Source organism: Dendropsophus ebraccatus, chromosome 8 (assembly GCF_027789765.1).
Source record: "Dendropsophus ebraccatus isolate aDenEbr1 chromosome 8, aDenEbr1.pat, whole genome shotgun sequence".
In the NCBI taxonomy this organism is placed as follows: domain Eukaryota; kingdom Metazoa; phylum Chordata; class Amphibia; order Anura; family Hylidae; genus Dendropsophus; species Dendropsophus ebraccatus.
This window is the reverse complement of record NC_091461.1, coordinates 74,668,982-74,695,883: the sequence shown is the minus strand read 5'-3', so window position 1 is coordinate 74,695,883 and position 26,902 is coordinate 74,668,982. Positions and strand designations below refer to the sequence as shown.

The 26,902-nt window shown below is 43.3% G+C and overlaps 1 protein-coding gene across 1 annotated transcript in view; it reads right to left on the bottom strand.

Annotated features, from left to right (window-relative positions):
* PARG (poly(ADP-ribose) glycohydrolase) overlaps positions 1 to 26,902 on the bottom strand; it is a 110,152-nt gene that overhangs the window by 81,000 nt on the left and 2,250 nt on the right. The window contains exons 2-4 of the mRNA XM_069980679.1: positions 17,225 to 17,291; positions 11,123 to 11,746; positions 1,836 to 1,944 (exon numbers count right to left, since the gene is read on the bottom strand). Of these exons, the coding sequence (XP_069836780.1) occupies positions 1,836 to 1,944; positions 11,123 to 11,746; positions 17,225 to 17,291 (800 nt within the window). The remainder of the gene's footprint in view (positions 1 to 1,835; positions 1,945 to 11,122; positions 11,747 to 17,224; positions 17,292 to 26,902) is intronic.

Here is a 26,902-nt window from a genome sequence, read left to right as displayed (position 1 = left end):
GAAAAGTAATCTGTCAACACTGCCAGCCTGCCCTATATTCTTCTGTTGTCATTTCTACAGAAAACTATTTAAGGGGTTGTCCAGTGAAAATCTTTTTCTTTAGATTTGTAATTTATTTCTATTAAAAAAATTTCATGTCTTCCCATACTTATTAGCTGCTGTATGTCCTGCAGGAAATGTTGTTTTGTTTTCAGTCTGACACAGTGCTCTTATGCTGAGCCGAGACAGGAACTGCAGGAGAGGTTTTATATGGGGATTTGCTACTGCTCTGGACAGTTCCTGTCTCGGCCAGAGATGTCAGCAGAGAGCACTGTGTGAGACTGAAAACAAAACAACATACAGCAGCTGATAAGTATGGGAAGATTTGAGATTTTTTAATAGAAGTAAATGGGGATTTAATGTCCTCTAAAACTCCAAGCAAACATGTACATTTGAATTTGCCAGGGAATACTCACCTACCCTGAGCCCCACAGCTCCTGAAATTATGCTCATGATCCCCGCTACCTTAAAGCGACTCTGTACCCACAATCTGACCCCTCCAAACCACTTGTACCTTCGCATAGCTGCTTTTAATCCAAGGTCTGTCCTGGGGTCCGTTTGGCAGGTGATGCAGTTATTGTCATAAAAAACAACTTTTAAACTTGCAGCTTTGTGCCCTATGGCCGTGGCTCACATTGTGTATGCATTAGGCTGGCACCACCTCCCTGTCTTTCCTCCCTGCCCTTCTCGTCATTAGGAATGCCCCAGGCAGATTGCCTACTATTCAGCAGCTGTGTGAATACTGAACATGGGCTGGATCGTTAAGGCACCTGTGCAATGTTCACACAGGAGACAATCTGCCTGGAGCATTCCTAATGATGAAGAGGGTGGGGAGGAGGGACGCAGAGGTGGTGCCAGCTTAATGCATACACAATGTAAGCCACGGCCATAGGGCACGAAGCTGCAAGTTTAAAAGTTGATTTTTATGACTAACTGCATCACCTGCCAAACGGACCCCAGGACAGATCTTAAATTAAAAGCAGCTATCTGAAGGTACAAGCGGTTTAGGGGGGTCAGACTGTGGGTACAGAGTCACTTTAAGGTTCATGGTAAAGTGTGGCTCCTGCAATAAATGCCCATGCAGTCAATCACTTACTTGGGGCATAGCTGTAACCAGTGATTGGCTGATTGTAGTGGGGAAACTAGGAAGTAGTGGGGACCAGGAGCATCATTACAGTAGTTGGAAGTGCTGCTGTGGTGTGTATCTTCCAGAGATATCAAAGATCTAGAGATTGTCAGGGCCTGGACACCCAAGTCATGAGCAACCAAAACATTTGGCATGTCTGACATGTCAAAAGTTTTTATAAATTACAGGAACACTTTGAAATGCTCTTTAGCAGTTCTCCACTCTGGGCCATAGAAAGGGTCCCTAGCTGGTGACCTTCTATATACTCTAGTAGACCGTATGGCCAGGTGTTTTTCTGATGAGAAAGCCCCATTTAATGTTCACACTGCTCTCAGTTGGACTGTGTGACACTGTTGGCGTCACGTAGGTTTTGTGATCTTACATCTGTTTATCCCTTTAGGCTACAATCACACGTAGCAAAAGTGGCGGAATTCCGTGGCGGATGCCGCCAGCCTCCCCGTCATAATGACAGTCTATAAGAGGCTTGCGCGCCTCCTTTGTCGGCGCTGAAGAATGAACATGTTCATTCTTTAGCGCAGAGAGAGAGGAGCCGCGCAATCCTCCACCACTTTTGCTACGTGTGAACGTAGCCTTAATGAGCAATATAGTATAGCATAAAAATAACAGAAACCTCATGGGTGGCAGTAAAGTTGATATAATTTTCACCTACCTTCATAGTAACAGTGTGGTGTGCAGAAGGCTTTAATGGCTGCTGTCGCATATGACACACCGGCATTCGGTTCAGATCTGCCATAGGTGTCCCCAGCCATGTTGTCTTGCTGTATGTGCAACAGATCATAGTTATGCATCAATTAAATAGGTAGGTAAAACCATGTAGAAGAACATAAACAGTGATAAGACATTCATACTCATACACACAGACTACAAAACTACCAACTAGATGAGGGCTCAGAAACAAGGAAAATAAGCCCAAAGTTGTTTGATGCTGATAAAAGAACGGATGCTCCACGTAGTAGCACAGAGAAATAACATGTATGCTGTAAAGAGCCAGTGCTGAGACAATATATATTAGATTGCTTTTCTGTTTTATAGTCATTTAAGTGGTCTGAGTTTACTAGTACTCAATTCAAAAATCCAGGCAATTCCAAAGGGTTCACTTACAACTTAATATAATATAGAATCTTTGGAAAAATAAATATATAATTTATTTTTTTCCCCATAGTAAAGTGCTGATACTCCCCAGTTTACATTCTGATTTATCAGTGGAACACAGGAGGCCTTCCCTAGTCTGTAATGCACATGTTCAAGGTCAATCTGATGTCACAGTCTCAATTCAGATCAAAGATTTGGGCTATTTGCAACCACGGGATGTTGAGTTATTGAAGGGCAGGTCCACCTGTGACTGGAGATGAGCAGTTCTTATTGCTTTATGGAAATACTACCACCAAGTACCTGACTAAAGTACCTGTCTTTTACGTTATAAAGAATCACTACGGATGCAGTGTTTTGTCTGACATTATATTGTACCTAGAAACTAAACATTACACTATGAATGATAGCAAAATCAGGATATAATTTTTAGTCTCGATATTAGTTTTGGGAGGGATAACACTGGCTGGTCTCCTTGCAGACATGTGCACTGGGGTAGATTATAATGATACAAGATATTTTCCTGCCTAAACATGTCCATTTGATCAGATGTTACAGGAAAGCACTGAGCATGTTAGAGGTGCTACATGATGGCGGTGTTTGGCTGACAGCTATCTGAGATGTACAGTCAATATCAGATTTCACTGGAGGAGGGAAGTCAACGTGGATGTCTCTCTTCACTTGTTTGATTGTGAATAAAGGTGACAAAAACTTTACAGATTTGAAGGGGTTATCAAGGAATAGGGGTCTATTCCACGGATCGATAATCGGCCGAATCGGCCCAATTCGGCCGATTATCGCTCCGTGGAATAGAGAGAACGATCAGCCGATGGATCGTGTCATTGGCTGATCGTTCATTTAGGTTCAGACCTAAAATCATCGTTCGCCACCAGCGCATCGCTAGGGTGGAATAGCGCTGTGCGGCGGCGACCGATGATTTCAGCAGCATCATACATTTACTGTCCGGGCTGCAGGTCTTCTCCTTCTCCCCGGGAGAAGGAGAAGACCTGCAGCCCGGACATGTAATGTATGGTGCAAGGGCTGCAAGGACATTGGTAATGATGTCCCTGCAGCCCTCACTTAACGATCATCTGGGCCCTGGAATAGGCCCAGTAAACGAGCGCCGATCTGGCAGATGGGCGCTCGTTTACATCGTTGATTGGGTCCCCATTGGCCCGAGGAATATGACCCTTAGAGTTAACATGGCTGCTTTCTTTTTTAAAGAGCAACACTTTTGCAGTTTGTGTGTGGTATTGCAGCTCAGTTCCATTGAAGTGAAAGAAGCCAAGTTGTAATACCACTCACAACCTGAGGAAAGGTGTGGCACTGTTTTTGGAAGAAAGCTGTTGTATCTTTTCCTCTTTTTTTTTTTTTTTTTATTAAACTCTCTGGATAAACCCTTATAAAACCAAACATTTTAATATACCTAAAAATAACCTTGAAAACTACAAATAAGTAGTAAAGGTTCAGCATTCGCAGAGGACAAATAAATTAACCTCTCCAGCTGTAACTTACTCATCATTGGAGGAGCACTCGACTGTGTGAAAAACAAAATGCCTCTTCCATATCCCACGTTTAACTTCAAGGGCGGCAAAGAATGCTATTCCACAGGGTGCAATGTACCTCATCATCTGGCGAGGACACAATGCATACAAGTCACTGAAGTGAACATTTACAAAGAAGAAACCTCCAAACAAGATAAAAAATTTGGATTGCTTTCATCTACAAAGTCTGCTTAGTGCAGCCTCAAATATAATAAGGTGTAAAGTAATGCTGAAATTCCATTTGCCATGTAATAGATGTGCTAGGAACACAGACATATGTGATACATCAAAGGGGTAAGCTAGTGGGCCTCAAATGTGTTCATCCACCATGCACCTCAAAAGGTTAAAGGGGATATCCAGAGAGCAGGAAACGTCCTACCTTTTCTGTTCTCCGGCGCACAACTGCATGTCACCGCAACATCCCTGTCAGCTATTGATAACTACCTGCAACTTGCTCCCGTCCCCATTCTGTGGAAGTATCAACAAGGATGGGGAGACGGAGGAAGTGGAGCACCGGATATCCCTTTTAAAACTGTTTTCCTGGAACTTTATGACTGACCACCCACCCTCAGGAAAGGTCATCAATCAGCTGTTTTCCAGAGCCACAGCACCAACATACAGAGTAAAAGTAAGGAGGAAGAACACAACTCCATAAATTGTGTAGTGGCCAAGCTAGGTTACTGCAGCTCAGCTCCAACTGAAGGGAATGGAAACTGAGCTGCAGTGGTCCAGGATCTTGCTCACTTTGCATGGAAGCACTATGGCTCTGGTAACTTGCTGATCATTGGGGGTGCCATTGTCAGCATCCAACCAATCTGACTTCAGCATAGGTCATCAAATAATTTGGTCTAGAAAGCCCTTTTAAATAAATATAGTCTAGACACTTCTGGAACCGCCTGACTGAATAAATAGAGGCCACACACACAGATAAAATTGTTGGTACCCCTCGTATAATGAAAGAAAAGTCCACAACGGACACAGAAATAACTTGAATCTGACAAAAGTAATAATAAATAAAAATTCAATGAAGATGAACAAATGAAAGTCAGACATTGCTCTTCAACCAGGCTTCAACCCAATTTGATAAAAAATACAACTCATGAAATAGGCCTGGACAGAAATGATGGCAGCCTTACCTTAATATTTTGTTGCACAACCTTTTGAGGCAATCAGACGATTCCTATAGCTGTCACGGAGACTCCTGCACCTCTCAGCAGGTATTCTGGCCCACTCCTCAAGACAAAACTGCTCCAGTTGTCTGGTGTGTGAAAGATGCCTATTCCAGACAGCAAGTTTCAGCTCCTTCCAAAGATGCTTCCCAGGATTTAAGTCAGGGCTCATCTAGGCCACTTCTGAATAGCCCAATGTTTTCCATTAAGCCATTTTTAGCTGTGTGTTTTGGGTGATTACCCTGTTGCAAGAACCATGACCTCTGACTGAGATCAAGCTGTCTGACACTGGGCAGCACATCTTTTTCTATGAATCCCTTGACAGTCTGAGATTTCATTGTACCCTACAAAGATTCAAGACACTGTGCCAGATGCAGAAAAGCAGCCCCAGAACATAACAGAGCCTCCTCCATGCTTCACAGTAGGGACTGCGAACATAGAGCTGATGTGCCTTGCCAAAAAGTTCAATTTTTGTCTTACCTGTCCATAGGACATTCTCCCAGAAGCATTGTGGCTGGTCAACATGTAGTTTGGCAAATTCCAGCCTGGCTTTTTTACTATTTTCTTCAACAATGGTGTCCTTCTTGGTCGCCTCCCATGAAGACCACTTTGGTTCAAACAACGAAGGATGGTGCAATGTGACACTGAAATTCCTTAAACTTGAAGTTCACCTTTAATCACTTTACACCTGTAATGCTAACTAGTGGGCACACCTTGAGGTCATGTCCCTTTGGTCAGATTATTTTCAGGGGTACCATCATTTCTGTTAAGGCCATTTTCATTAGTTTTTAAAAAAACAAACAAACAAAAAAAAACAAACATTTGGTTGAAGCATGGTTGAAAAGCAATGTCTGACTTAAGAAGAAAGGTGTAGGTCATCTAGTTAGAAATGTAAATTGGTAAATTTAATAAATAGAAGTATACAGTATTATGGGATATAAAAAGGATGCATCTATTGAGTGTACAATATATCAAGGTAGTACATAAATTTAATATATTAAAAAGTAGCATGAAAAAAAGAGAAAAAAAATGGTAAAGAATAAATAAAAATACGATGGTACGGGATAAACTTATTGGTAAGAGGAAGATGATAAAAAAAATGATCAAAATGGTAAAAAATGTAAAAACCATTTTTATCACTTTTTATCATCTTCCCCTTACCAATAAGTTTATCCCGTACCATCTTATTTTTATTTTCATTTATTCTTTACCATTTTATTTTCTCTTTTTTTCATGCTACTTTTTAATATATTAAATGTATGTACTACCTTGATATATTGTACCACTATGTTTACTCAATAGTTGCATCCTTTTTATTTCCTATAATACTGTATACTTCTATTTATTAAATTTACCAATTTACATTTCTAGCTAGAGGACCTACACCTTTCTTCTTTAGTTTTCTAATTTTTCCTTGGGGTATAGGAATACTCTAGGTTAACCTCGTTAGAAGTGCATTATAGCAGTTGAACTCACACTCCCTTCCTTCTATTAATGTCTGACTTTAATTTGTTCATTTTCATAGAATTATCATTTATTTTTACTTTTGTCAGATTCAAGTTATTTCTGTGCCCATTGTTTTTCGTTCATCAAACGAAGGGTACCAACAATTTTGTCCATATATACATATTTATATATATACACACACAGATATATATATATATATATATATATATATATATATTTTTTTTTTATAATTATATACACCCCAACCCAGTCATCCACTTGCCAGTGTCTTCTGGTCCCCCACTTCTCATGAAATGTCAGAGTAGGACCTACCCGCTCAGCCTATTAGTGGCCACAGCAGGAAGAAACAGTGAGCATTTTTTTGGTGTGTGTGTGTGTGGGGGGGAGCTTTGTTTCTATAATACTACCTCAACAAAATATAAACCATATTTTTTTTAAATAGGAATACCTCTCTAATCCTATGTTCCTACGTTGTGGCTGCTGCATGGGCAGCATGATAGCCCCCCCCCCCCCCCATGTGACCAGCAGGCTCTAAACAGCTTCTTAATTGGCCTCACATTGCTGCTATTAATACTACAGCTCTAGGCTATATTTACAGAGTTTTTTTGAGCCATACTTTTACATCTTAAAAAAAATATATGTTATAAAATTTGAAAAAAATAACATGGCACTTTGTTTTTTTTCGACAATTTTTACTGCATTTTATTTTGGCCGTATTTTAGGCTATAAACAACAGCTATAACCGATAATATAAAATAATGCCTAGTTTAGCTTGGGATGTGTTTATAAATTACTAGTGCCAGACCAGTTTTCTTTTCTTTGTAAAAATGCTTGATCATTAACCAGCACGTATTGTATGGCTAGTGTGACTATAGCCAGACAGACGTGGTATGCATTTTGCTGGTTGGACGGCATTGTCAGCAAAATTAGCTCCTATTCTTGGGTAAAAATTTAGGTAGTTTAGGTAAACAGCAAAGAAAAACTCAAAATTCGTCAACAGATAATTCAGATAATTTGTACCTGCCAATTAAAAGAGTTTCTGACATGTCAAAAGTTTTTAGAGAACAATGAAAAGAGACAGTGCTCAGTATTGTAGATATACTTCCAATTCAACCATCAAACATTAGTCAGACCAGAAGACTGTCACCTGGGTGTACTGACACTCCTGTGAATCCCACAGCTGGGTATAGATAATGAACAACACACCACTCCCCTACACAGGTAAGTGTCAGCGCAGATCACCATTCAAACAAAAATAGATATCTTAAAAACAAGGGAGGAGATTTATCAAAGGGTGTAAAATTTAGACTGGTGCAAACTGCTCAGAGCAACCAATTACAGCTCAGCTTCCAGCACTGGTGAAAGGAAAGCTGAACTGTGATTGGTTGCTGTGGGCAGTTTGCACCAGTCTACATTTTACACCCTTTGATAAATCTCCCCCAAGGAGTTTATTCTAAAAACTATATAAAAACTACAATGTGTTTTGAGCCTGGCCTTACAAAACTCTTCAGGAAACAGAACCGGGCGATTCATAATTAATTTTACCATATACCCGTTAATGTGTGGGTGTATATATAATAAATATATATATATATTTATTTATTTTGCAGTAAAATGATAGAATTCAGGGATTTGATCAAATCCCTGGAAATGATGAAATGAACGAGTCAGGCGTCGCCCGGCTCTATATTTATTAAGTAACACGACAATAGTCATTGAAAGGAAAATTATTATTTTGAAACTAACTAACAAAGGAAACCGGAAGCTGACACAGGTAGCTAAGCTGATAATTTTTAGGGAGCAGGAGGAATCATCACACAGCACACAGGACCGGAGGGGACAGGGGAGCAGAAGGCATATCACACAGCCGTAAGCGGACAGGCACGCAGAGCCAGGAGCAGGAGGCATCATCACACAGCACACGGGACCGAAGATTGACAGGAGAGCAGTAGGGAACAGAAAGCATAATCACACAGCACACAGGACCGGAAGCGGACAGGGGAGCAGAGCTGGGAGCAGAAGGCATCATAACACAGCACACAGGACCAAGGGGAACAGGGGAGCAGAGCCAGAAGAAGGAGGCATCATCAAACAGCACTCGGGACCGGAGGCGGACAGGAGACCAGATCCGGGAGCAGGAGGCATCATCACACAGCACACGGGACTGGAGGCGGACAGGAGACCAGAGCCGGGAGCAGGAGGCATCATCACACGGGACCGGAGGCGGACAGGAGACCAGAGCCGGGAGCAGGAGGCATCATCACACAGCACACGGGACCGGAGGCGGACAGGGGAGCAGATCCTGGTGCAGGAGGCAGCATCACACAGCATACGGGACCGGAGGCGGACAGGGGAGCAGAGCCGGGAGCAGGAGGCAGCATCAGCAACATTACACAGCAAGAGTGGAGCTAGAGGTATGTTGCAGGTGAAATGATAAAAATCCATTCCATCATTTCCATGAAAGGGCTTGGCCATTACATCATTTCCTGGGAATTTGATCGAATCCCTGATTCTATCATTTCACTGCAATATTATATATATATTTTTTTTGTTGTTGATGCAACAGTGTTCAGACCCCAAACAATCACTTACTGGGTTCTCGTCGGGATTGAAACAGTGCACACTTAGCATGTTCACTGCTTGTACAGTGTGTATAAGACTAGGGCGGCCACGCTGACTTACATTTTGAGTCTTTCAATACAAGGAGAGTGCAGCAACATCCAATTTATCACATATTGTACACAGAGATCAGCTTTATCATACACAATATGCAATAAACTGCTATTTGGACAACTATATTGGATGCTGTAGGACTTTCCTTGAAATGTAAGTGCATTCAATGCACACTGAGGATTGCAGCTGTTCCAGTTTGTATCCGCTATTCTATGCGCCAGACAAAACGTTGAGTGCTGTTGGACTGTTGAATCAGTCTTGGTGATGAGACAGGAAAGAACATGCTAAGCACGCACTTTTCCCAGGTCATTCTCTAATACATACCAAAGAGTACCATAGTTCTTTTAACAGAGAGCACTTACAAAAATTCATCAGGATAATATATGGGTATATTTTCTGCCCTGTGAGCCAATAGACACCTAAACACTATATAAGGTGCCTCTAACTCCTCTCTCTCTCTCTACTTTCTTTGTATCATACCTGACGTAAAGCAGGATAGAGTCTAACATGCAGTTAGTTTCTTTTTAAAAATAATGTAGTAAATAGATATTTTTACACAACCTGATGGGTGCTGCCATGTAGATTCTTATTATGCCGTGCATTTTTCAACCCCCACCAGGTTCCAATGATCTGGTCTGTTTTCTCCATGTACAAATGAGTTTGCATAGTGCACTGGAGGCAGCAGACACCAGGGGGAGATGATTTTTTTTTTTTTTTTTTTTTTTTTTTAAGACTTGGGGGAAAATGACTTACAGAATAGCATACATCTAGAACAACATACAATATAGGTGGGTTTTATTATTTCTAAATTATACCATTTACTGCACAAGAGATGCAGTAAACTCTCATGAACCTGTAAAAAGTTGTCAATACATTTATTTCCCTCCTCCAGGCAAATCACAGTGTATTTACAGCGTATTTAACATTGTATTATTCAGTATAAGGCTATGTTCAGACAATGTAAGAGACCAGCCGTTCCGTGACCCAGCTGGTCTCAGAAAAGATCATCCCGGTTAGATGATCTTTAGTGCTGCAGAGTTCTGATGCAGGCGCCACTTGCTCCATAGTGTGCACTGACGGGGTTTTCTGCGGCCGCTATTCACTGAATAGCGGACGCAGAAAACTGACATAGCCATTATCTAACTCCCATGATATAAAATGACACCACAATAAACCAATTGTATGAAATGTGCACCTCTCTGAGGTCAAGGTGTGACCCTATAAGCCAGAGTGGAGAACTGCTGTTCTGGTGGACCTTACAAAAGCATGTACTACGTAGATTTACTCTACATTTATTGTACTGAGCACAGTGAAACAATAAGCCATGCAGCTTTCACCAGTGACAACTGCGGATCGCAAGGGCACAAATGAGGATGACCTGCGATTGCCCAGAAAGGTCAATACTACGCCGAAATATTCTGGAAATCGAATTACAAAAGGGAGAATTTACCAATGATTCTGGTGTTGGATTTGGCGTATAACTAAAGTAAATTTGTTCACAAATTAGCAGACTTCCCTGTGTTTTGCAAAACAATTCTAAAGCATTGCGAATAAAATCAGCAGCGCTGCGCAGAAATGTGTGACTTAAAACTAGTTTTCTGAAAGCATTGAGATAATTCCCCCAAAAGTTTCAATGTGGTCCGTAAAGGAAAAAAAAAACACTAAAGTAAGGGGGGTGGTAAAGAGTCCTCTGGACTGATTTCTCATTGCCTCCTGTGCAATTCTAGCCACATTTCTAAGCGTTCTCACACCGTCTGGTAACACTACATGGGATCATAGCCCTGACTATACTCTGATGGTTCAGGAACACTGAGAAACACTGTACTAGAGGACCTGCTGCAAGCCAGTGCATTTGGTTAGGCCATTTTGAAGGAACCATCCACAGATGTGAAGAATTCTTCTTACAATACTGGCCTCTGAGCGTAACATACAGTCCTAACACCACACATACACTTTCAGACGAGTCTTTACGTAGCAAGAACAGCAGACTTTACCTTTCATCTTCAGACTTATTTGCCCCAGTAAGATGGGTGGCCAGTGTAGCTAATCTCTGGCTTGCACTATTTTTTGCTTTAAGTTCAGGTGACACCGAGGGCTCGTTGCTGGCAGCGCCTGGAGGCTCAGTAGAGGGGAACTCATCACTCATTCTACAGCTCCCTTGTTCCTTAGATCCCAACACATAGCTCATATTGTGCTTTGGAATATCCTTCTTTGATTCTATTGCAGCCAACTGGTCATCATCGACTTCCATCTGTGTCTCAGGTTCACTCTCCCTCTCTCCCGGACTTGAAACTGGCTCATCTGAAAATAATTTTAGGTCTTTTTCTTGCTCTCCACTCGGACTTATACAGATGGGGGGTGTGGGGCTGTTAGTCAGATCAATTGGAGATGAGTTTGTCAAGGTTCTGTTATTTTCCTCAAAACTGATCAGATCATTGTCATTGGATGAAGACTTCTGTGTATTATCCTCTTGGGGATGGTTTAAGTTATGATCTTTAGCCTGAGTTTCTGAAGAGGCAACTACCTCCAAATGATTTCTGCTTTCTTCACACACCGCTGTCTTTCCTTCTGAGCTCATCTTGCTGGTCATATAGCTGTGACTGTGTTTACTATGACACCTGCATGACAATAAAAATTTAGATACGCCTGTCAACACCAAGATCCATGGGGACGTTGTCTATAAGGGAATTTTGCTGTCATACAGGGACGTGATACAAGAACAGCAAACATTTCAGAATCTACTTTCTTATTAGCAAAACCAGAGTTTTCTAGAAAAGGACAAGTCTCGATCTGACGGCAGACATATCGTATCTACCAAACACTGCCAATCTTTTCCCATTAATCTCAGCATATCAGGTACAGAATATTTTGTATATTCTCCTAGGTTTAAAGTTCAATGTTCCTCCAAACACTATTCATGGTTGAACGTGACGGAAACAGTATAAAAGGTTGGGGCGTCTGCAGTAAGAAACCCCCTGTCCTTATGTGATTTTGGGTCATAAAGATGTAGCAATGGGTGGTCCTACTGATTAAGAACACGCATCATCTATCACTGGGAAGTCAGAGATACTGGGGCATAAACAAATGTAATATCCAGAACAGCTTCTTCTAATCGGGGCAAGTTTGGGAACAAAACAGACCCTTTATTTTAATGACAGACTGGTGAACATCACATGGAAACTCAAAAGACCAATAGACAGTTGTGGTACTGTACTAAGAAGAGAGCACAGTGAGCCTGACTAATGCCTTGTTGGAGCAGTCACCGATTATGTTTTGACAGAGTATTTCTTTAAGGGTAGCTTCACGAGTAACGCATCCACAGCGCTGCGGATCCATTGGCTTGTATGTTCTATGAGAATACATACTTGCAGCGGTATTGGCATCCCACTGTGATTATGTATGTTAACCCCCCGCCGGCCGGAGCACACATTACCTACTCCATGCTCCGGCTTGCTTTAGGGGTTCCCAGCTGGACATCCAGGTCAGCCAATCAGTTCGCTGCCCCGCCGCAGCCACTGATTGGCTGAGCGGGACGTGCACACGCCGGGAGTCCCCGAAGCTAGCCGGACCATGGAGTAGGTACAGTATTCTCCGGCCGGCGTTAACTTACGTACTCGCAGCGGGATGTCATTACAAGGCAATGGATCCGCGGCGGATTTCGCAGCGTAAAATCCGCTGCAGATCTGTTTCTTGTGAAACTACCCTAAAAGGGCTATCAGAATTAAATATAAAAAACAAATAAATAAAAAACACCACCCCTGCCCTCAAGTTGTGTGTGGTATTATAATTTAGCTTCATTCACTTCAATGGAACTGAGCTGCAAAGTCACACACCCAAACCAAGGACAGGAGTGGTGCTGTTTCTAGAAGAAAGCGCGATAAGCAGGGTGCGAGGACCTGTGATTCAAAACGATTATCCTAAGTACCAACAATACATTAAAAAAACTAAGAGGGCCATGGTAAATTGATATAATTGGCATTGGCAAAAACAGCACAAAATTAAATATATTACCAACTGGTGACAAAGAAAGGTAGGGCATTTTTAGTTAGGACAGTGACACCAGGAGGGACTGGCCCTACCACTAAGGGGTCATTCACACGCTTCATGATTTACAGACCCTACAGAGCGTGAAGCTTCGCAGCCGAAGTAAGCATAGGCTCTTTAATACTCTGCACCAGACATATGGAAAATAACAAAAATTTTATAGCGAATGTACCACTATGTACAGCCTTTTTTTTTCTTAACATGAACAGACCGGCGCCGCGGTGCTCTGTGTGCAGCGGTGACCGTGTGCAGGAACTGGGCAGCAGGTCAAAAAAAGGACTGCGGCACCGGCATTGCCGCTTAGATCTATTCATGTAAAATCACATATAAAAAATATATACTGTATTTTTCGGACTATAAGGCGCACCGGACTATAAGGCGCACGTTCAATTTTAGCCTGCTAAGCCATCTAGGTTCATATATAAGGCGCGCCGGACTATAAGGCGCACCAGACTATAAGGCGCACCGCATTATAGTGTATAAGTTTGAACGAACGAAAAACATAAGTCACCTGCTGATCACAGTACTTACTGAGGCTCCTTACTATGTCACCTGCTGATCACAGTACTGTATTTACTGAAGCTCCTTACTATGTCACAGTACTGAGGCTCCTAACTATGGTGGCCGTAATGCACCATCCAGGATAGGCAGAATTCTGCCAGAGAGTCCCGTTGACAGAATTCTGCATGAGCATTGTGGCCACCATAGTTAGGAGCCTCAGTACAGTACAGTGTTGCTCTATAACCTCCAGCCACTAGGTGGCGCTATTGAATGAAAGTCTATGCCTGAAGCCTGTGCCTGAGCCTGTATCCGGGCTGCGGAGAGCAGGGAGAGCGGGACAGCGCTACAACGGGAGAGCGGTACAGCGCTACAGCGGGAGAGCAGGACAGGCCTGCGGAGCCATGGGCCGGGAGTCCAGGTGAGGGAGCGCTGCGCGGCGGGGAGATGTGAGCTCAGCAGCCTATCTGCGCCATGGAGGCCGGAGCTGTACCGGTCCATATATAAGGCGCACTGGACTATAAGGTGCACTTACAATTTCTTAGAAAATCATAGTATTTTAAGTGCGCCTTATAGTCCGAAAAATACGGTATGTAAAAAAGTCTCTTTCCCTTAGAAAATGCCTTACTAGGAAAAGTAAACACTAAGGGGGACATTTACTATTCTAATGAGGATTTATTAAAAATGTAGCACTGCTATAGTAATTGTATCTAAGTAAAAAGTAAAAGAAAGCCGCAAAAAAAGTAGCAAAAATGCAAAAAAATGCACAACCATATTCACGTAGGCCTGTACCTGTTTTTTAAAAAGTCTCAAATGATAAATTTGGAGCTAATCCTGGATTATGCAAACTTTTGGTTGAATACTCAAAACAGGCAGATTTTAAAAAGTCGCATCTAAGAAATATTCGCCAGTTGAATGCTGGTTCGTAAATGGAACAAAAATGGGTGAAATATCCAATTATTCACCTAAAAATAGGCTCACAGCCCCTGATTTCCCCCTAAATGATAATTTCTATTTCCTTATCAGTAATGACTAAAACTATAAAAGTTAATACAGAGAGAGGATATAGCAGCAGGGAGGGTAGAGGGGAAACATCAGCTCAAAATATAGACACAAAAAACAGATATGCATACATAGATACGTAGAAGGAAGTCATAGACTAGAACGGCCTCTGACAACAAAAACAATTCTTGGTGAGGTTTTTCTATTCTTCCATTTTACTATCTAGACCTAAAAATAAGCCTGTAAATATGTAAATTTCAGTCTGGAAAGTAGGCCTATTAATAAGCTCATATTTTCTGTTCTGTAGTGATTTTTCAGCAATCTCCTCAGTATCATCACAGACAGGATTGTGTGAAAGGTGATGCCAGTATACAGATAGGATTAGACCATTTACGATAGGCAATAATCAATGCTCCCCTCAACCACCTTCTTGCACAATGACCTCTGTAAAGATCAGAGAGCAAGCCTTAATGCCTGAATGCTCCCACAGAAGTCAGTAGGGTCAGCTTAAAGTGTATCTATCATTTGTAAAAACTTCTGACATGTCAGAAGTGCATATCAGTGGGGGTCCTGGTGCTAAGACCCCACCAATCGCTAGAATGAAGGGGCAGAAGCAGTCAGCAGCGCACGCTCTGCCTCCTCATCTCCGCTATACAGAGAGGAAATCCATACACTGCTAATACGAGCAGTCTAGAGAATTATAATGGGAGCCTATGGAATTTCTGGATGGAAGTTCCATAGGTTCCTTTATAATTCAGTAGACTGCAGCTATAGCAGAGATGAAGGGACAGAATGCGTGCTGCTAAGGCGCTTCTGTCCCTTCATTCTTGCAATTGGTGGGGGCCTCAGCACCCGGACGCCCACCAATACGCACTTCTGACATGTCACTATGATATGTCAGAAGTTTTTACAAATGATAGTTACACTTTAAGTCTATTATTTTCTATGTCCATGTTCCAAAAATGTGCTCTCTACTGGCCATTTTACTGTCTAACAGAAGTTAGTAGTAAGAAGGAAAACAGGCCACTGTATCCTTGTTTTTGTATGCATGATAAATGTTTTACAACCCCCCCCCCCCCAAAAAAAAAAAAACAACCAAAAACTATTAAACCTAAAACAAAAAATAATTAAACAATCTTGTACAATAATCTTCAAATCATATTGTTACAGTGGGTGTTAAAGGGAACCAGTCACCATGAAAATGCTACCTAGGCTATCGGCATTGTGTTATAGAGCAGAAGAAGCTGGACAGATTGATAGATTGAAAATCAGAATAGTTTATAATTTATTGCATTAAATCTCTGATGTTTCCATGCTAAAGAGTCTAATCCACTGTCCACAGGACTACTTAACACAGAACAAGCAGGGATTCTAATGACTAAGTTATCAAATCTTTTCCCTCAAAGATATAGGTCAATCTGCATAGCTCTTCTTGCTCTATAGCATAATAATGATAGACTAGATAGCATTGTCTTGGTGAATGGTTCCCTTTAACCTTTGCCCTGTAAAAAAAAAACCACAGTAATACAGAACAGCAGATGTCGAAAGGCCGCTGCTATATGCTATGGGCTGCTATGGACCATCCCCCGGGCAGCCCCCCCGCACCTCCCTGCGGCCCTCCCAGCTTTCACTCGCTCGTTGCTGCCACGTGTAATCGCGGCAGCAGCGAGCAGCGGACGAGGAGCAAATGAGTGCTGACAGCACTATTTGCTCCTTCTCAATCTGTATATACATAACAGTAATTGGCCTAGATTTAATAAGACTATTTCCAACATGCAATCACAGGTCTGCTTTCATTTTACCAGAGCAATGTAAGAATTCAAAGCCGAGCTGTGATTTGTTGCTTTGGACAAATAACTGAAATGTACAGAATATACATATGCGTTTTATAGAATAAGAGGATGCAGCAGTGACAGGACAACCATCATGTGACCCCACACAGACAAGGCCACATTTCTACATGCAGACAAAACCACGCCTTTATTTCCTCACCAATAGCTGTGCAATGTCGCCAGGATTATCAGCAACATTGCACGGTTATTGGGGACCACATGGGGGTGTGATGTGGCTGCATGCTGTGACCACAAATGTGGCCTGTCCGTGATCATAAGCATGGGGGAGTTCATGTATAATCACTTTTAAACGATTTACAATGATCTAAAGATAGTATAGGCCTTATCTGGTCTTTTCTGTAAACAAGGCTATCTGCAGAGAAAATTTGGGTGTGTCTGGTCACAGCTGCAGATTACAGGGAGCTCCTTGTCACCAGTTGCGTGTAGGCAAGAGGCGCCATGCAGCTGATCACCTAAGCAAGGCCTGTTCTTCAGCACAGTTCTCTCCATGCGCATAAGGAGGATACAGAGGAAAAGAAAGGGGATCTGTAGTCCAGAATGTAGATACCAGAATGATAACCAGCAAATAGGCTATAATATCAGGATTCAATACCCCACTAGAACAAGAAATTTTGCAAAATTTTATATAGACAGATATAATTTTTTTGTAATATCTGCTACTGGACAACCCCTATAAGTCAGTATAAGGTCAAGACTTACCTTTTAATCTCAACCGTCCGCCTTCCTTTATGTCCCAACCAAGAATGGAGGGTCCTCTGTTTAAAAACTGCAAAATAAGGAAACAAAGTTATTTCTACCACGAAAATATCAAAGGCGCATTTTTGTTTGCTATTACATTGCTTCAATAAAGTTATAATACTTTGTAATATATCTTTATTAAAATGAATATACTTTTTTCTTTATATATATACTTCCACTGAGTGGCAGCAATAAGGGGTGACACAGCCCAACACCCCTCTCAGCCAGTCAGTGGCTGTAATGGGGTCCCGCCTCTGCTACTGAATGGCTGAGCGGGCTGTACCATACGGCTTCTTCAGGTCTTTGGGCTCCTGTTGAAGATGTCCAGGGTCTGTAAACATTTCCAGTCAGCGTCTGCGGCATCTTTGCGTGGTGTACATGGATGATGTCGCCAGGGACAATGGAGCAGCTTCCTGGATGTGGCTTCCCTGTGGCTGGAAGGACCTGTTGGGGTTTCTGGTGTTCACGCATTGCGTGGCGGGGACATCTACCAAAGTGCCTGTGATTGGTGCAAAATTCAAATAGCTAACTGGTCTTAAGGTAGGAGATGCTGTCTTCTGTACCCTGCTGCACTGCATGTCCTGCACTCTGTACCGCATTCTGCATCTGTACGGACATGTACAAATTTCAGGGTTACAGTGGTTCTCGATATTCCATTTGGTTTGGGAACAAGAAAAAGGGTAGAATAATGACCTTTTCCTACTACTGAAGGAGGAACTCAGACTACAGTCTCTAACTGAAGCAGATACATTACACATTTTTGAAGCTTTAGATTCAGTGATAATGATGAAAGGTTTGTTAATCTTTAAAACCCATTAATTTGAAGTTATATTTGCCCAGAAATGGAAACCCAATCTACCGCCCATACATCCAGGATAAAGGGCTGCTGCTAAGCCTGACCCTGAGCTGGCAGCCCAGTGAGTAGCTGTTACCATGGGTTTCATGCATACTCTTATTCTTAGGCTGGCTTCCCACTGCGTTTTTCCTATCCGTTTAACAAATACGTTTTATAGAAAAAATGGATGCAAAAACGGATGCAATTGTGAGCCATCCGTATGGGTCAGTTTTTCCATTGACTTCCATTCTAAAAAGAAAAACAAAAAACGTATCGAAACAGATGTGGTTTTTATAACATACACAAAAATAGCGTTGACTAAGTTTTTCTGTCCTCAAAAAGTAACCAATTAAAAACGGAGATATAATTAACGGATAGGGAAAATGCAGTTAGAACCCAGCCTTATATGCTTATGGCTCTTCTATATCTTTTAAGGAGACAAGGAAAGAGCCCAGGAGGATAAACCTAAAAAAGAAATGCGCTATTTGTTCCTATAGGCTGTTTGACTGAAACTGTATTACTTAAGTTGAAGATAAAGAAAGGCCACAGAAACGAGCTATGTCTGAGGATATGGGGCCTATGATCCACCAAGAAATCAAGGCTGCAATGTCTTTATTGGTGACAAGTTCACCTGTACATCCTAAACCTCCTAAAAGCCCCCTAATAGATATATGTGACTCAGACGTTATGACTGGTGATGTTTTATACACAGGGTCATCTTAGCAGCATAATAGGCCCCTGGGCAGAGCTGTGAATTGGACTCCCCCCCCCCACTGACCATACCACCCCAACCTTTCGACCCCTCCCACCTTCCCAGCCACATTGAAGCCACCCTACTCTTTCCCCTGTACTGCCCCTGGCCAAAAAAAATAGGATTAGTCTTACCGGTAAGACTGTTTCTTCGAACCTTCACGACGGCACCATAGGAGGATAGGTTATACCCTAGGGACAGGAAAAAGCACGAGAGGTTAAAAGCCCCTCCCTTTCCTCCCAGCACCAGTGCCTTTATAACAACCAATAGCACCACGTGAGTATTATATTTAATCATACAATACTAGGGAGGGTTACTGGTGCCGTCGTGAAGGTTCGAAGAAACAGTCTTACCGGTAAGACTAATCCTATTTTCTCTCCTCACCTTCACGACGGCACCATAGGAGCAATACCAACCATTACTCTTAGGGGGGGCCCACAGCCTGCAGCACCTTCCTGCCGAAGGTGAGATCTTCTTTTGACTGCAGACGTAGTCTGTAATGTTTTATGAATGTGTGAGGGGACGACCATGTCGCGGCCCTACAGATCTGTTCTAGAGAAGCTGAAGCTCTTTCTGCCCACGATGTAGACATTGCTCTCGTAGAGTGGGCTTTGATGTTAATGGGAGAAGGCAGGTCTTGGGCTTTATAAGCTTCTGTTATTGAATTTCTTATCCATCGAGCGATGGTACTTTTTGACACCTTCTTCCCTTTGTTCTTTCCCTGGAATTGTATGAACAGGTTTTGGTCAATTCGCCAGGGGGCCGTAGTTTCCATATACTGTAAGACTGCTCGTCTGACATCTAAAGTATGGAATTTCTCTTCTGATGAATTTTTTGGATCTGGACAAAATGATGGAAGGATAATGTCCTGATTCCTATGGAATTCTGTAACTACCTTGGGTAGAAATGAGGGATCTGTTTTTAGTGTAATGCAGTCCTCTGATATAGTGCAATATGGTCTGCGGATAGTTAAGGCCTGGATCTCGCTCACCCTCCTGGCGTAACATATCGCGACCAGAAAGACTGCTTTGTATGAGAGTAGTCTTATGTTGATGTCTGTTATAGGCTCGAAGGTTGGTCCTGTTAACCCTTCTAGTACTAAATTTAGGTCCCATGAGGGATGAATGGACTGAGGTCTAGGATTAATCCTAGATGCGGCTCTTATGAATCTCCTTATCCATCTATGGTCTGCTAAGTTAGTGTCGTAGATTGCCGATAAGGCGGAAACCTGTACTTTAAGTGTGGCTGGTCTAAGGCCTTTGGATAGACCAGCCTGCAAGAAGTCCAGTATTTGGGCTATATTTGGTTCTGCCGGAATTGGTGGGGGAGATGTACACCAGGAGGAGAACACCTTCCAGACTTTTAGGTAGATGGAGTTAGTCACTTTCTTTCTGCTTTTCATCAGAGTGGATATTACCTCTTCTGATAAGCCTCGACTCCTTAATATTGTCTCTTCAGGATCCATGCAGACAGCTGTAGTTTCTCTGGTTCTGGGTGGAGAATCGGACCCTGAGAGAGAAGGTCTGTTAAATGTGGAAGTAGGACTGGCTCTTCTAGTGCTAATGCCTTGAGGAGGCCAAACCAGCTTCTTTTTGGCCAATACGGAACTACCAGAATCGTTCTTACTCCTTGGTCCCTGATCTTCTGGAGTACCTTTGGTATTAATGGGATGGGAGGAAAGGCATACGCTAGATCTACCTTCCAATCCTGTGTCAGGGCATCTACTGCGGCCGGATGGTCTGTCGGGTTTCAGGAGTAAAAGTTTGCCACTTTCTTGTTTTTTCTCGTGGCGAACAAATCTATCTCGGGGTTCCCCCAGCGCTGTACTAGTTGATGGAAGACTTGGTGTTTGAGGCACCACTCCCCCGGATGGACCTGGTGGCGACTGAGAAAATCTGCCTGAATATTTTCTGTTCCCTTCAGGTGAGTTGCTGACAGAGACAGAAGGTAAGCCTCTGCCCAAGTGAATATCTGATTTGATATTGACCACAGGAGATTGTGTTTCGCACTGCCTTGGTGTCTTAGGTGGGCTACCGTAGTTACATTGTCTGATAGGACATGAACGTGGGTCCCTTTTAAGGTGTTCTGAGCTGCCAGTAATGAATTTTTTACTGCCTTGAGTTCTCTGAGGTTTGAGGAGTCTTTTGAATTGTTTGTGTCCCAAACCCCCTGAAAGAACTGGGTCCCGACTTGGGCTCCCCAACCTGTCTGGCTTGCGTCTGTTTTTACTGTTATCTTGGGCTGAGGGTTCCACTGTACCCCTTTTTGTAGGTTTTCTCTTTTTTGCCACCAGCGTAGAGATAACTTCATGTCCAATCCCGAGGGTTTTTTGTTCCAGGCTTTTAGGATCTGAGCCTGAAGCCACCGAGAGTGGGCTTGACTCCATGGAACCGCTGGAATGGATGAAGTCATTGAGCCTAGTACTGACATGGCCTCTCTCACGGATGTCAGAGAACCGCTCTTTAGTCTCCTGACTTTTGTGATGATCTTTTGTATTTTTTCCTCTGGGAGAAAGGACGTCTGGAGAGTCGAGTCTAAGAGGATTCCCAGAAATATTTTCCTGGGTGATGGCGTCAGGTCGAATTTGTCGGTATTGATGATCCAACCTAGGGATGTAAGAAGATTGCGAGTTGTTTCTAGATCCCGCAGTAGTTTGTCTTGTGTGTCTGCTATGACCAGAAGATCGTCCAGGTAGGCCACTATATTTACTCCCTGGAGATGGAGAAAAGATATCACCTCTGACATCACGTTGGTGAAGATTCTTGGAGCCGAGGAGATCCCGAATGGGAGAGCTGTGAATTGATAGTGGCGTACTTCCTTCCCTATTAGTATCGCAAATCTTAGGTACTTTTGGGAGTCCTGATGTATTGGGACGTGATAATAAGCGTCCTGGAGATCTATGGAGGCCATCAAGGCATTGGACGCTATTAATGGTGTTAGTAGAGGAGAAGGAGGAGGGAGATTAGCTATGGACGTAGCAATCTCATCCTTCATCATCTTCCTAATATCTTCTAGGAAAGATGATCTGTCTTCCTTTATAATATCTCCAATGCAAGATGGACAAATGTTTTTCTTGCAACTATGTGACAATTTAGAATCGCAGGTCACACATCTCCTCTCTGGTATTTTGGGTTTATCCTTCCTAGGATTGGATTCCTTAGTCTCCTAGGGAGGATAAGCAATATACACATCAGAATCCATATGACACAATGATCTGATGGATAGTACCCACACACCAGTTGTATAGATGCATATATATCCCCTGTATATATATATATATATACCACTATACATACATATACATATGCATTCCCTGCACCCGAATATATATTGTGAGTGGAGAGGGAACCATAGTGATAACATATTCGAGGTAATAAAAACACCCCCAGTGGAGACATGCACAGATCCCCAGGGATAAGGACTGCAGAGTTTGCATGGGAAGCGTGCTGAAATGCAGAGCTACGCATGCGGAAGCGGCCGGAGCCGGATCATTACTCACGGTTACCGTTGCAGCAGTCTTGTCGGACGTGGAGGGATCCATCTTTACCGGCAAGACGATCCGACCAGCTCCCGATGTGGCTTTAACTGTGCGTCCCGGAAGCGTACACGGCCGCACGGCGTCCCACGTCACCTCCGGAGCGCCGCAACGTCCCACGTCATCACGAGGCGACGCGGCGTCCGACGTCACACGCAGAGCGCCGCGACGCCCGGTACTGGTTCTGGTGGGGAAATTGAGGCCTACCTCTGATGGCGGCGCCGATTCCACATCCACCGGGCGCCTGGAGACGGTGCGAGGCCCCATCTGGACGACGGAACCGTTCCATGCCCTGAGACCGGCTGTCGATTTGGGAGGAAGGGAGCCCAGCCCCGATCGACCCCACAGCCCTCCTGGTAACTCTTTCTTCAGAGGGGATCTCTCCTCGCCTTCACGCGGATCCCCTCCCTCTCGTGCCTGCCCTAATGGGACAGGAAAAAGCACTGGTGCTGGGAGGAAAGGGAGGGGCTTTTAACCTCTCGTGCTTTTTCCTGTCCCTAGGGTATAACCTATCCTCCTATGGTGCCGTCGTGAAGGTGAGGAGAGAAAACATTACATTAAAAAATGCACATTATTGTTAAAAAACAGCTTTTGAGGCCCCGCCCAGCGCACACATGATAATATGATTATGTAATGGTGCAGTGCATAGGTCCACCAGCCTCTAAAAAGTGCGGCGGGGGTTGACAGCTCTCTGTGGTGCAATCCGTGGTTCCGTTCTTACAAGAGAGAATGACATTGATAGACAGAGGAGCGAATTGCTCATTGCCAGGCCTGTATTTGGAGTTCATGCTGCCCTAATTGCTGGCATCCCCTACACAATCTTATTTGCAAAATTGAAAATTCAAGCACACCTATAGATAATTATTTATAAAATGCTCATTTTATTTCCATATAATCATTATATACAGGGCAGAGACTGTGAGGGTAAAGGGGGAGACTGGGTGATTGCCTTGGGCAATCTGAAGAGGCCCTGAAGATCTAGAACACAATACTTTTGTGAGTCCGGGCCTGGGGCCCCTGGGCAGCCGCCTACCCTGCCCAATGTGAAAGAAAGCTATGCTCATAAATTGAGGAGGGTAAAATTATCCTCTAATGATGAAGAGCTAGAAGAATCTAAGGGTGGTATTACACGGGCCAATGGGGGCACGATAATAACTGTAAACGAGCAGCGATCTGCTAGATCGTCGCTCGTTTACTGGACCTATTACACAGCCCGATAATCGTTAAACAAGGGCTGCAGGGACATAGTTACCGATGTCCTTGCAGCCCTTGTTTAAACTCTATACATTACCTATCCACGCTCCAGGGCTGCTCCTGCGGTCCGCATCTCCACGGGTCCCGCGCGCTCTAACTTCAGAGTGGCCTGTCAGCTGACAGGCCGCTCAGCCAATCACAGGCCGGCCTGTCAGCTGACAGGTCACTCTGAAGCTAGAGGACCCGGGGAGAAGAAGACCGCAGCAGCAGCCCTGGAACGTGGATAGGTAATGTATATCGTCAGTCGCGCACCGCTATTACACGTAGGGGTGCGCGGTCGGCGCTCGACGAAAAAAGGTCAGAACCTATATCAACGATCAGCTGATGATCATTGTCATCAGCTGATCGTTCTATTTATTACATGGAGCGATAATCGGACCGATTCAGCCGATTATCGTTCTGTGTAATAGTACCCCAAGTTCTTTTTCCCCACCAACTAAACGGATACTCTAATAAAAGCAGTACGTAGTGCCATGAACTTAGAGGATCCAGTAGAGGCTAAGTCCATACATGAAGAGATGTTCAGTGGACGTAAGCATTTGAAGCAGCACTTTTTTCCTTTATATGATAACACTAAATCTCTTATTCTAGATGAATGGCAGAATGCTAAGAGGCAGCTTCTCTGGCTCAGACACTGGCAAGGAGATACAGCGTCCAAAAATAAGCTTTGCTCCATTCCTATTAAAGAAATACTTCTTTCAGTTCTGTTTTGATCATGAAGAAGCTTCCAGTAAGAAAGAAAAGAATGAAAGAAAAAAAATGTTCCTCAAAGTCTAAGGGGAAGAGTTACAGAGGCAAAGGAGAAAGATAGAGCTACTCTAAATAGGGTAAAGGAGAGGACTTCTTACACAACCCCAACTACTCAGACTGCACAGTGACTTGCGGCTGGTGGGACCAAGATTGGGTTTCCATTTCTGGGCAAATATAACTTCAAATTAATGGGTTTTAAAGATTAACAAACCTTTCATCATTATCACTGAATCTAAAGCTTCAAAAATGTGTAATGTATCTGCTTCAGTTAGGGACGGTAGTCTGAGTTCCTCCTTCAGTAGTAGGAAAAGGTCATTATTCTACCCTTTTTCGTGTTCCCAAACCAAACGGAATATCGAGAACCACTATAACCCTGAAATTTCTGAATCAATATGTAGTCTGGTTTACTCTTTGTCAGTAACATGTTGTTGTTGTTTTTTAACTAGCTTATACGTTCCCCCTGTTACTCCTTCAAATAGTTTTGAGGGGAAGGTCAAGAGTTCTTCATAGCCCTGATGTGGCCCAAGAGGCATTAGTCCGGCCTCCTGAAGCATCTGGTGGAAAAGGATTTCTTTATTCTTCCCCAGAAGAAACACCTGCTCACACAGGGGACAGTTTGTTACAAAGATCTCGGTCAGCTACACATGAATGCCTGTCCTGGACTGTTCCCCACACAGCCTGATGTATCTATATCATCCCTGAGCGTGGAAACAGTTTGTATCTCCACAAATCTGTAATGACTCTAAGAGACTGAGGAACATTGTGATCAGTGGTGATCAGTGGTTTCAGGAGCAACTGTGGATAGTCTGGATCTCCTGTAAAAAGTGAGGGGGCTCGAGGGTCCTCTCTGGGTCACAGCTCACAGATTCACTCATGTGTGAGGGCACTGTCCATTACAGTGCTGTATAGTAAAGACCCCTGTGTGAGGAGACACCATTACAAAGTGTATAGAGTAGACAGACCCCTGTGTGAGGACATTACATTACAGTGTATAGTACAGAGCCCTGTGTGAGGACATTACATTACAGTGTATAGTACAGAGCCCTGTGTGAGGACATTACATTACAGTGTATAGTACAGAGCCCTGTGTGAGGACATTACATAGTGTATAGTACAGCCCCCTGTGTGAGGACATTACATAGTGTATAGTACAGCCCCCTGTGTGAGGACATTACATAGTGTATAGTACAGCCCCCTGTGTGAGGACATTACATAGTGTATAGTACAGAGCCCTGTGGGAGGACATTACATTACAGTGTATAGTACAGAGCCCTGTGTGAGGACATTACATTACATAGTGTATAGTACAGAGCCCTGTGTGAGGACATTACATAGTGTATAGTACAGAGCCCTGTGGGAGGACATTACATAGTGTATAGTACAGAGCCCTGTGTGAGGACATTACATAGTGTATAGTACAGCCCCCTGTGTGAGGACATTACATAGTGTATAGTACAGAGCCCTGTGGGAGGACATTACATTACAGTGTATAGTACAGAGCCCTGTGTGAGGACATTACATTACATAGTGTATAGTACAGAGCCCTGTGTGAGGACATTACATAGTGTATAGTACAGAGCCCTGTGGGAGGACATTACATAGTGTATAGTACAGAGCCCTGTGTGAGGACATTACATAGTGTATAGTACAGCCCCCTGTGTGAGGACATTACAGTGTATAGTACAGAGCCCTGTGTGAGGACATTACATAGTGTATAGCACAGACCCCTGTGTGAGGACATTACATAGTGTATAGTACAGAGCCCTGTGGGAGGACATTACATTACATAGTGTATAGTACAGCCCCCTGTGTGAGGACATTACATAGTGTATAGTACAGAGCCCTGTGTGAGGACATTACATAGTGTATAGTACAGAGCCCTGTGTGAGGACATTACATAGTGTATAGTACAGAGCCCTGTGTGAGGACATTACATAGTGTATAGTACAGAGCCCTGTGGGAGGACATTACATAGTGTATAGTACAGAGCCCTGTGGGAGGACATTACATAGTGTATAGTACAGAGCCCTGTGTGAGGACATTACATTACAGTGTATAGTACAGAGCCCTGTGTGAGGACATTACATAGTGTATAGTACAGAGCCCTGTGTGAGGACATTACATAGTGTATAGTACAGACCCCTGTGGGAGGACATTACATTACAGTGTATAGTACAGAGCCCTGTGTGAGGACATTACATAGTGTATAGTACAGCCCCCTGTGTGAGGACATTACATAGTGTATAGTACAGCCCCCTGTGTGAGGACATTACATAGTGTATAGTACAGAGCCCTGTTGGAGGACATTACATAGTGTATAGTACAGCCCCCTGTGTGAGGACATTACATAGTGTATAGTACAGAGCCCTGTTGGAGGACATTACATAGTGTATAGTACAGCCCCCTGTGTGAGGACATTACATAGTGTATAGTACAGCCCCCTGTGTGAGGACATTACATAGTGTATAGTACAGACCCCTGTGTGAGGACATTACATAGTGTATAGTACAGACC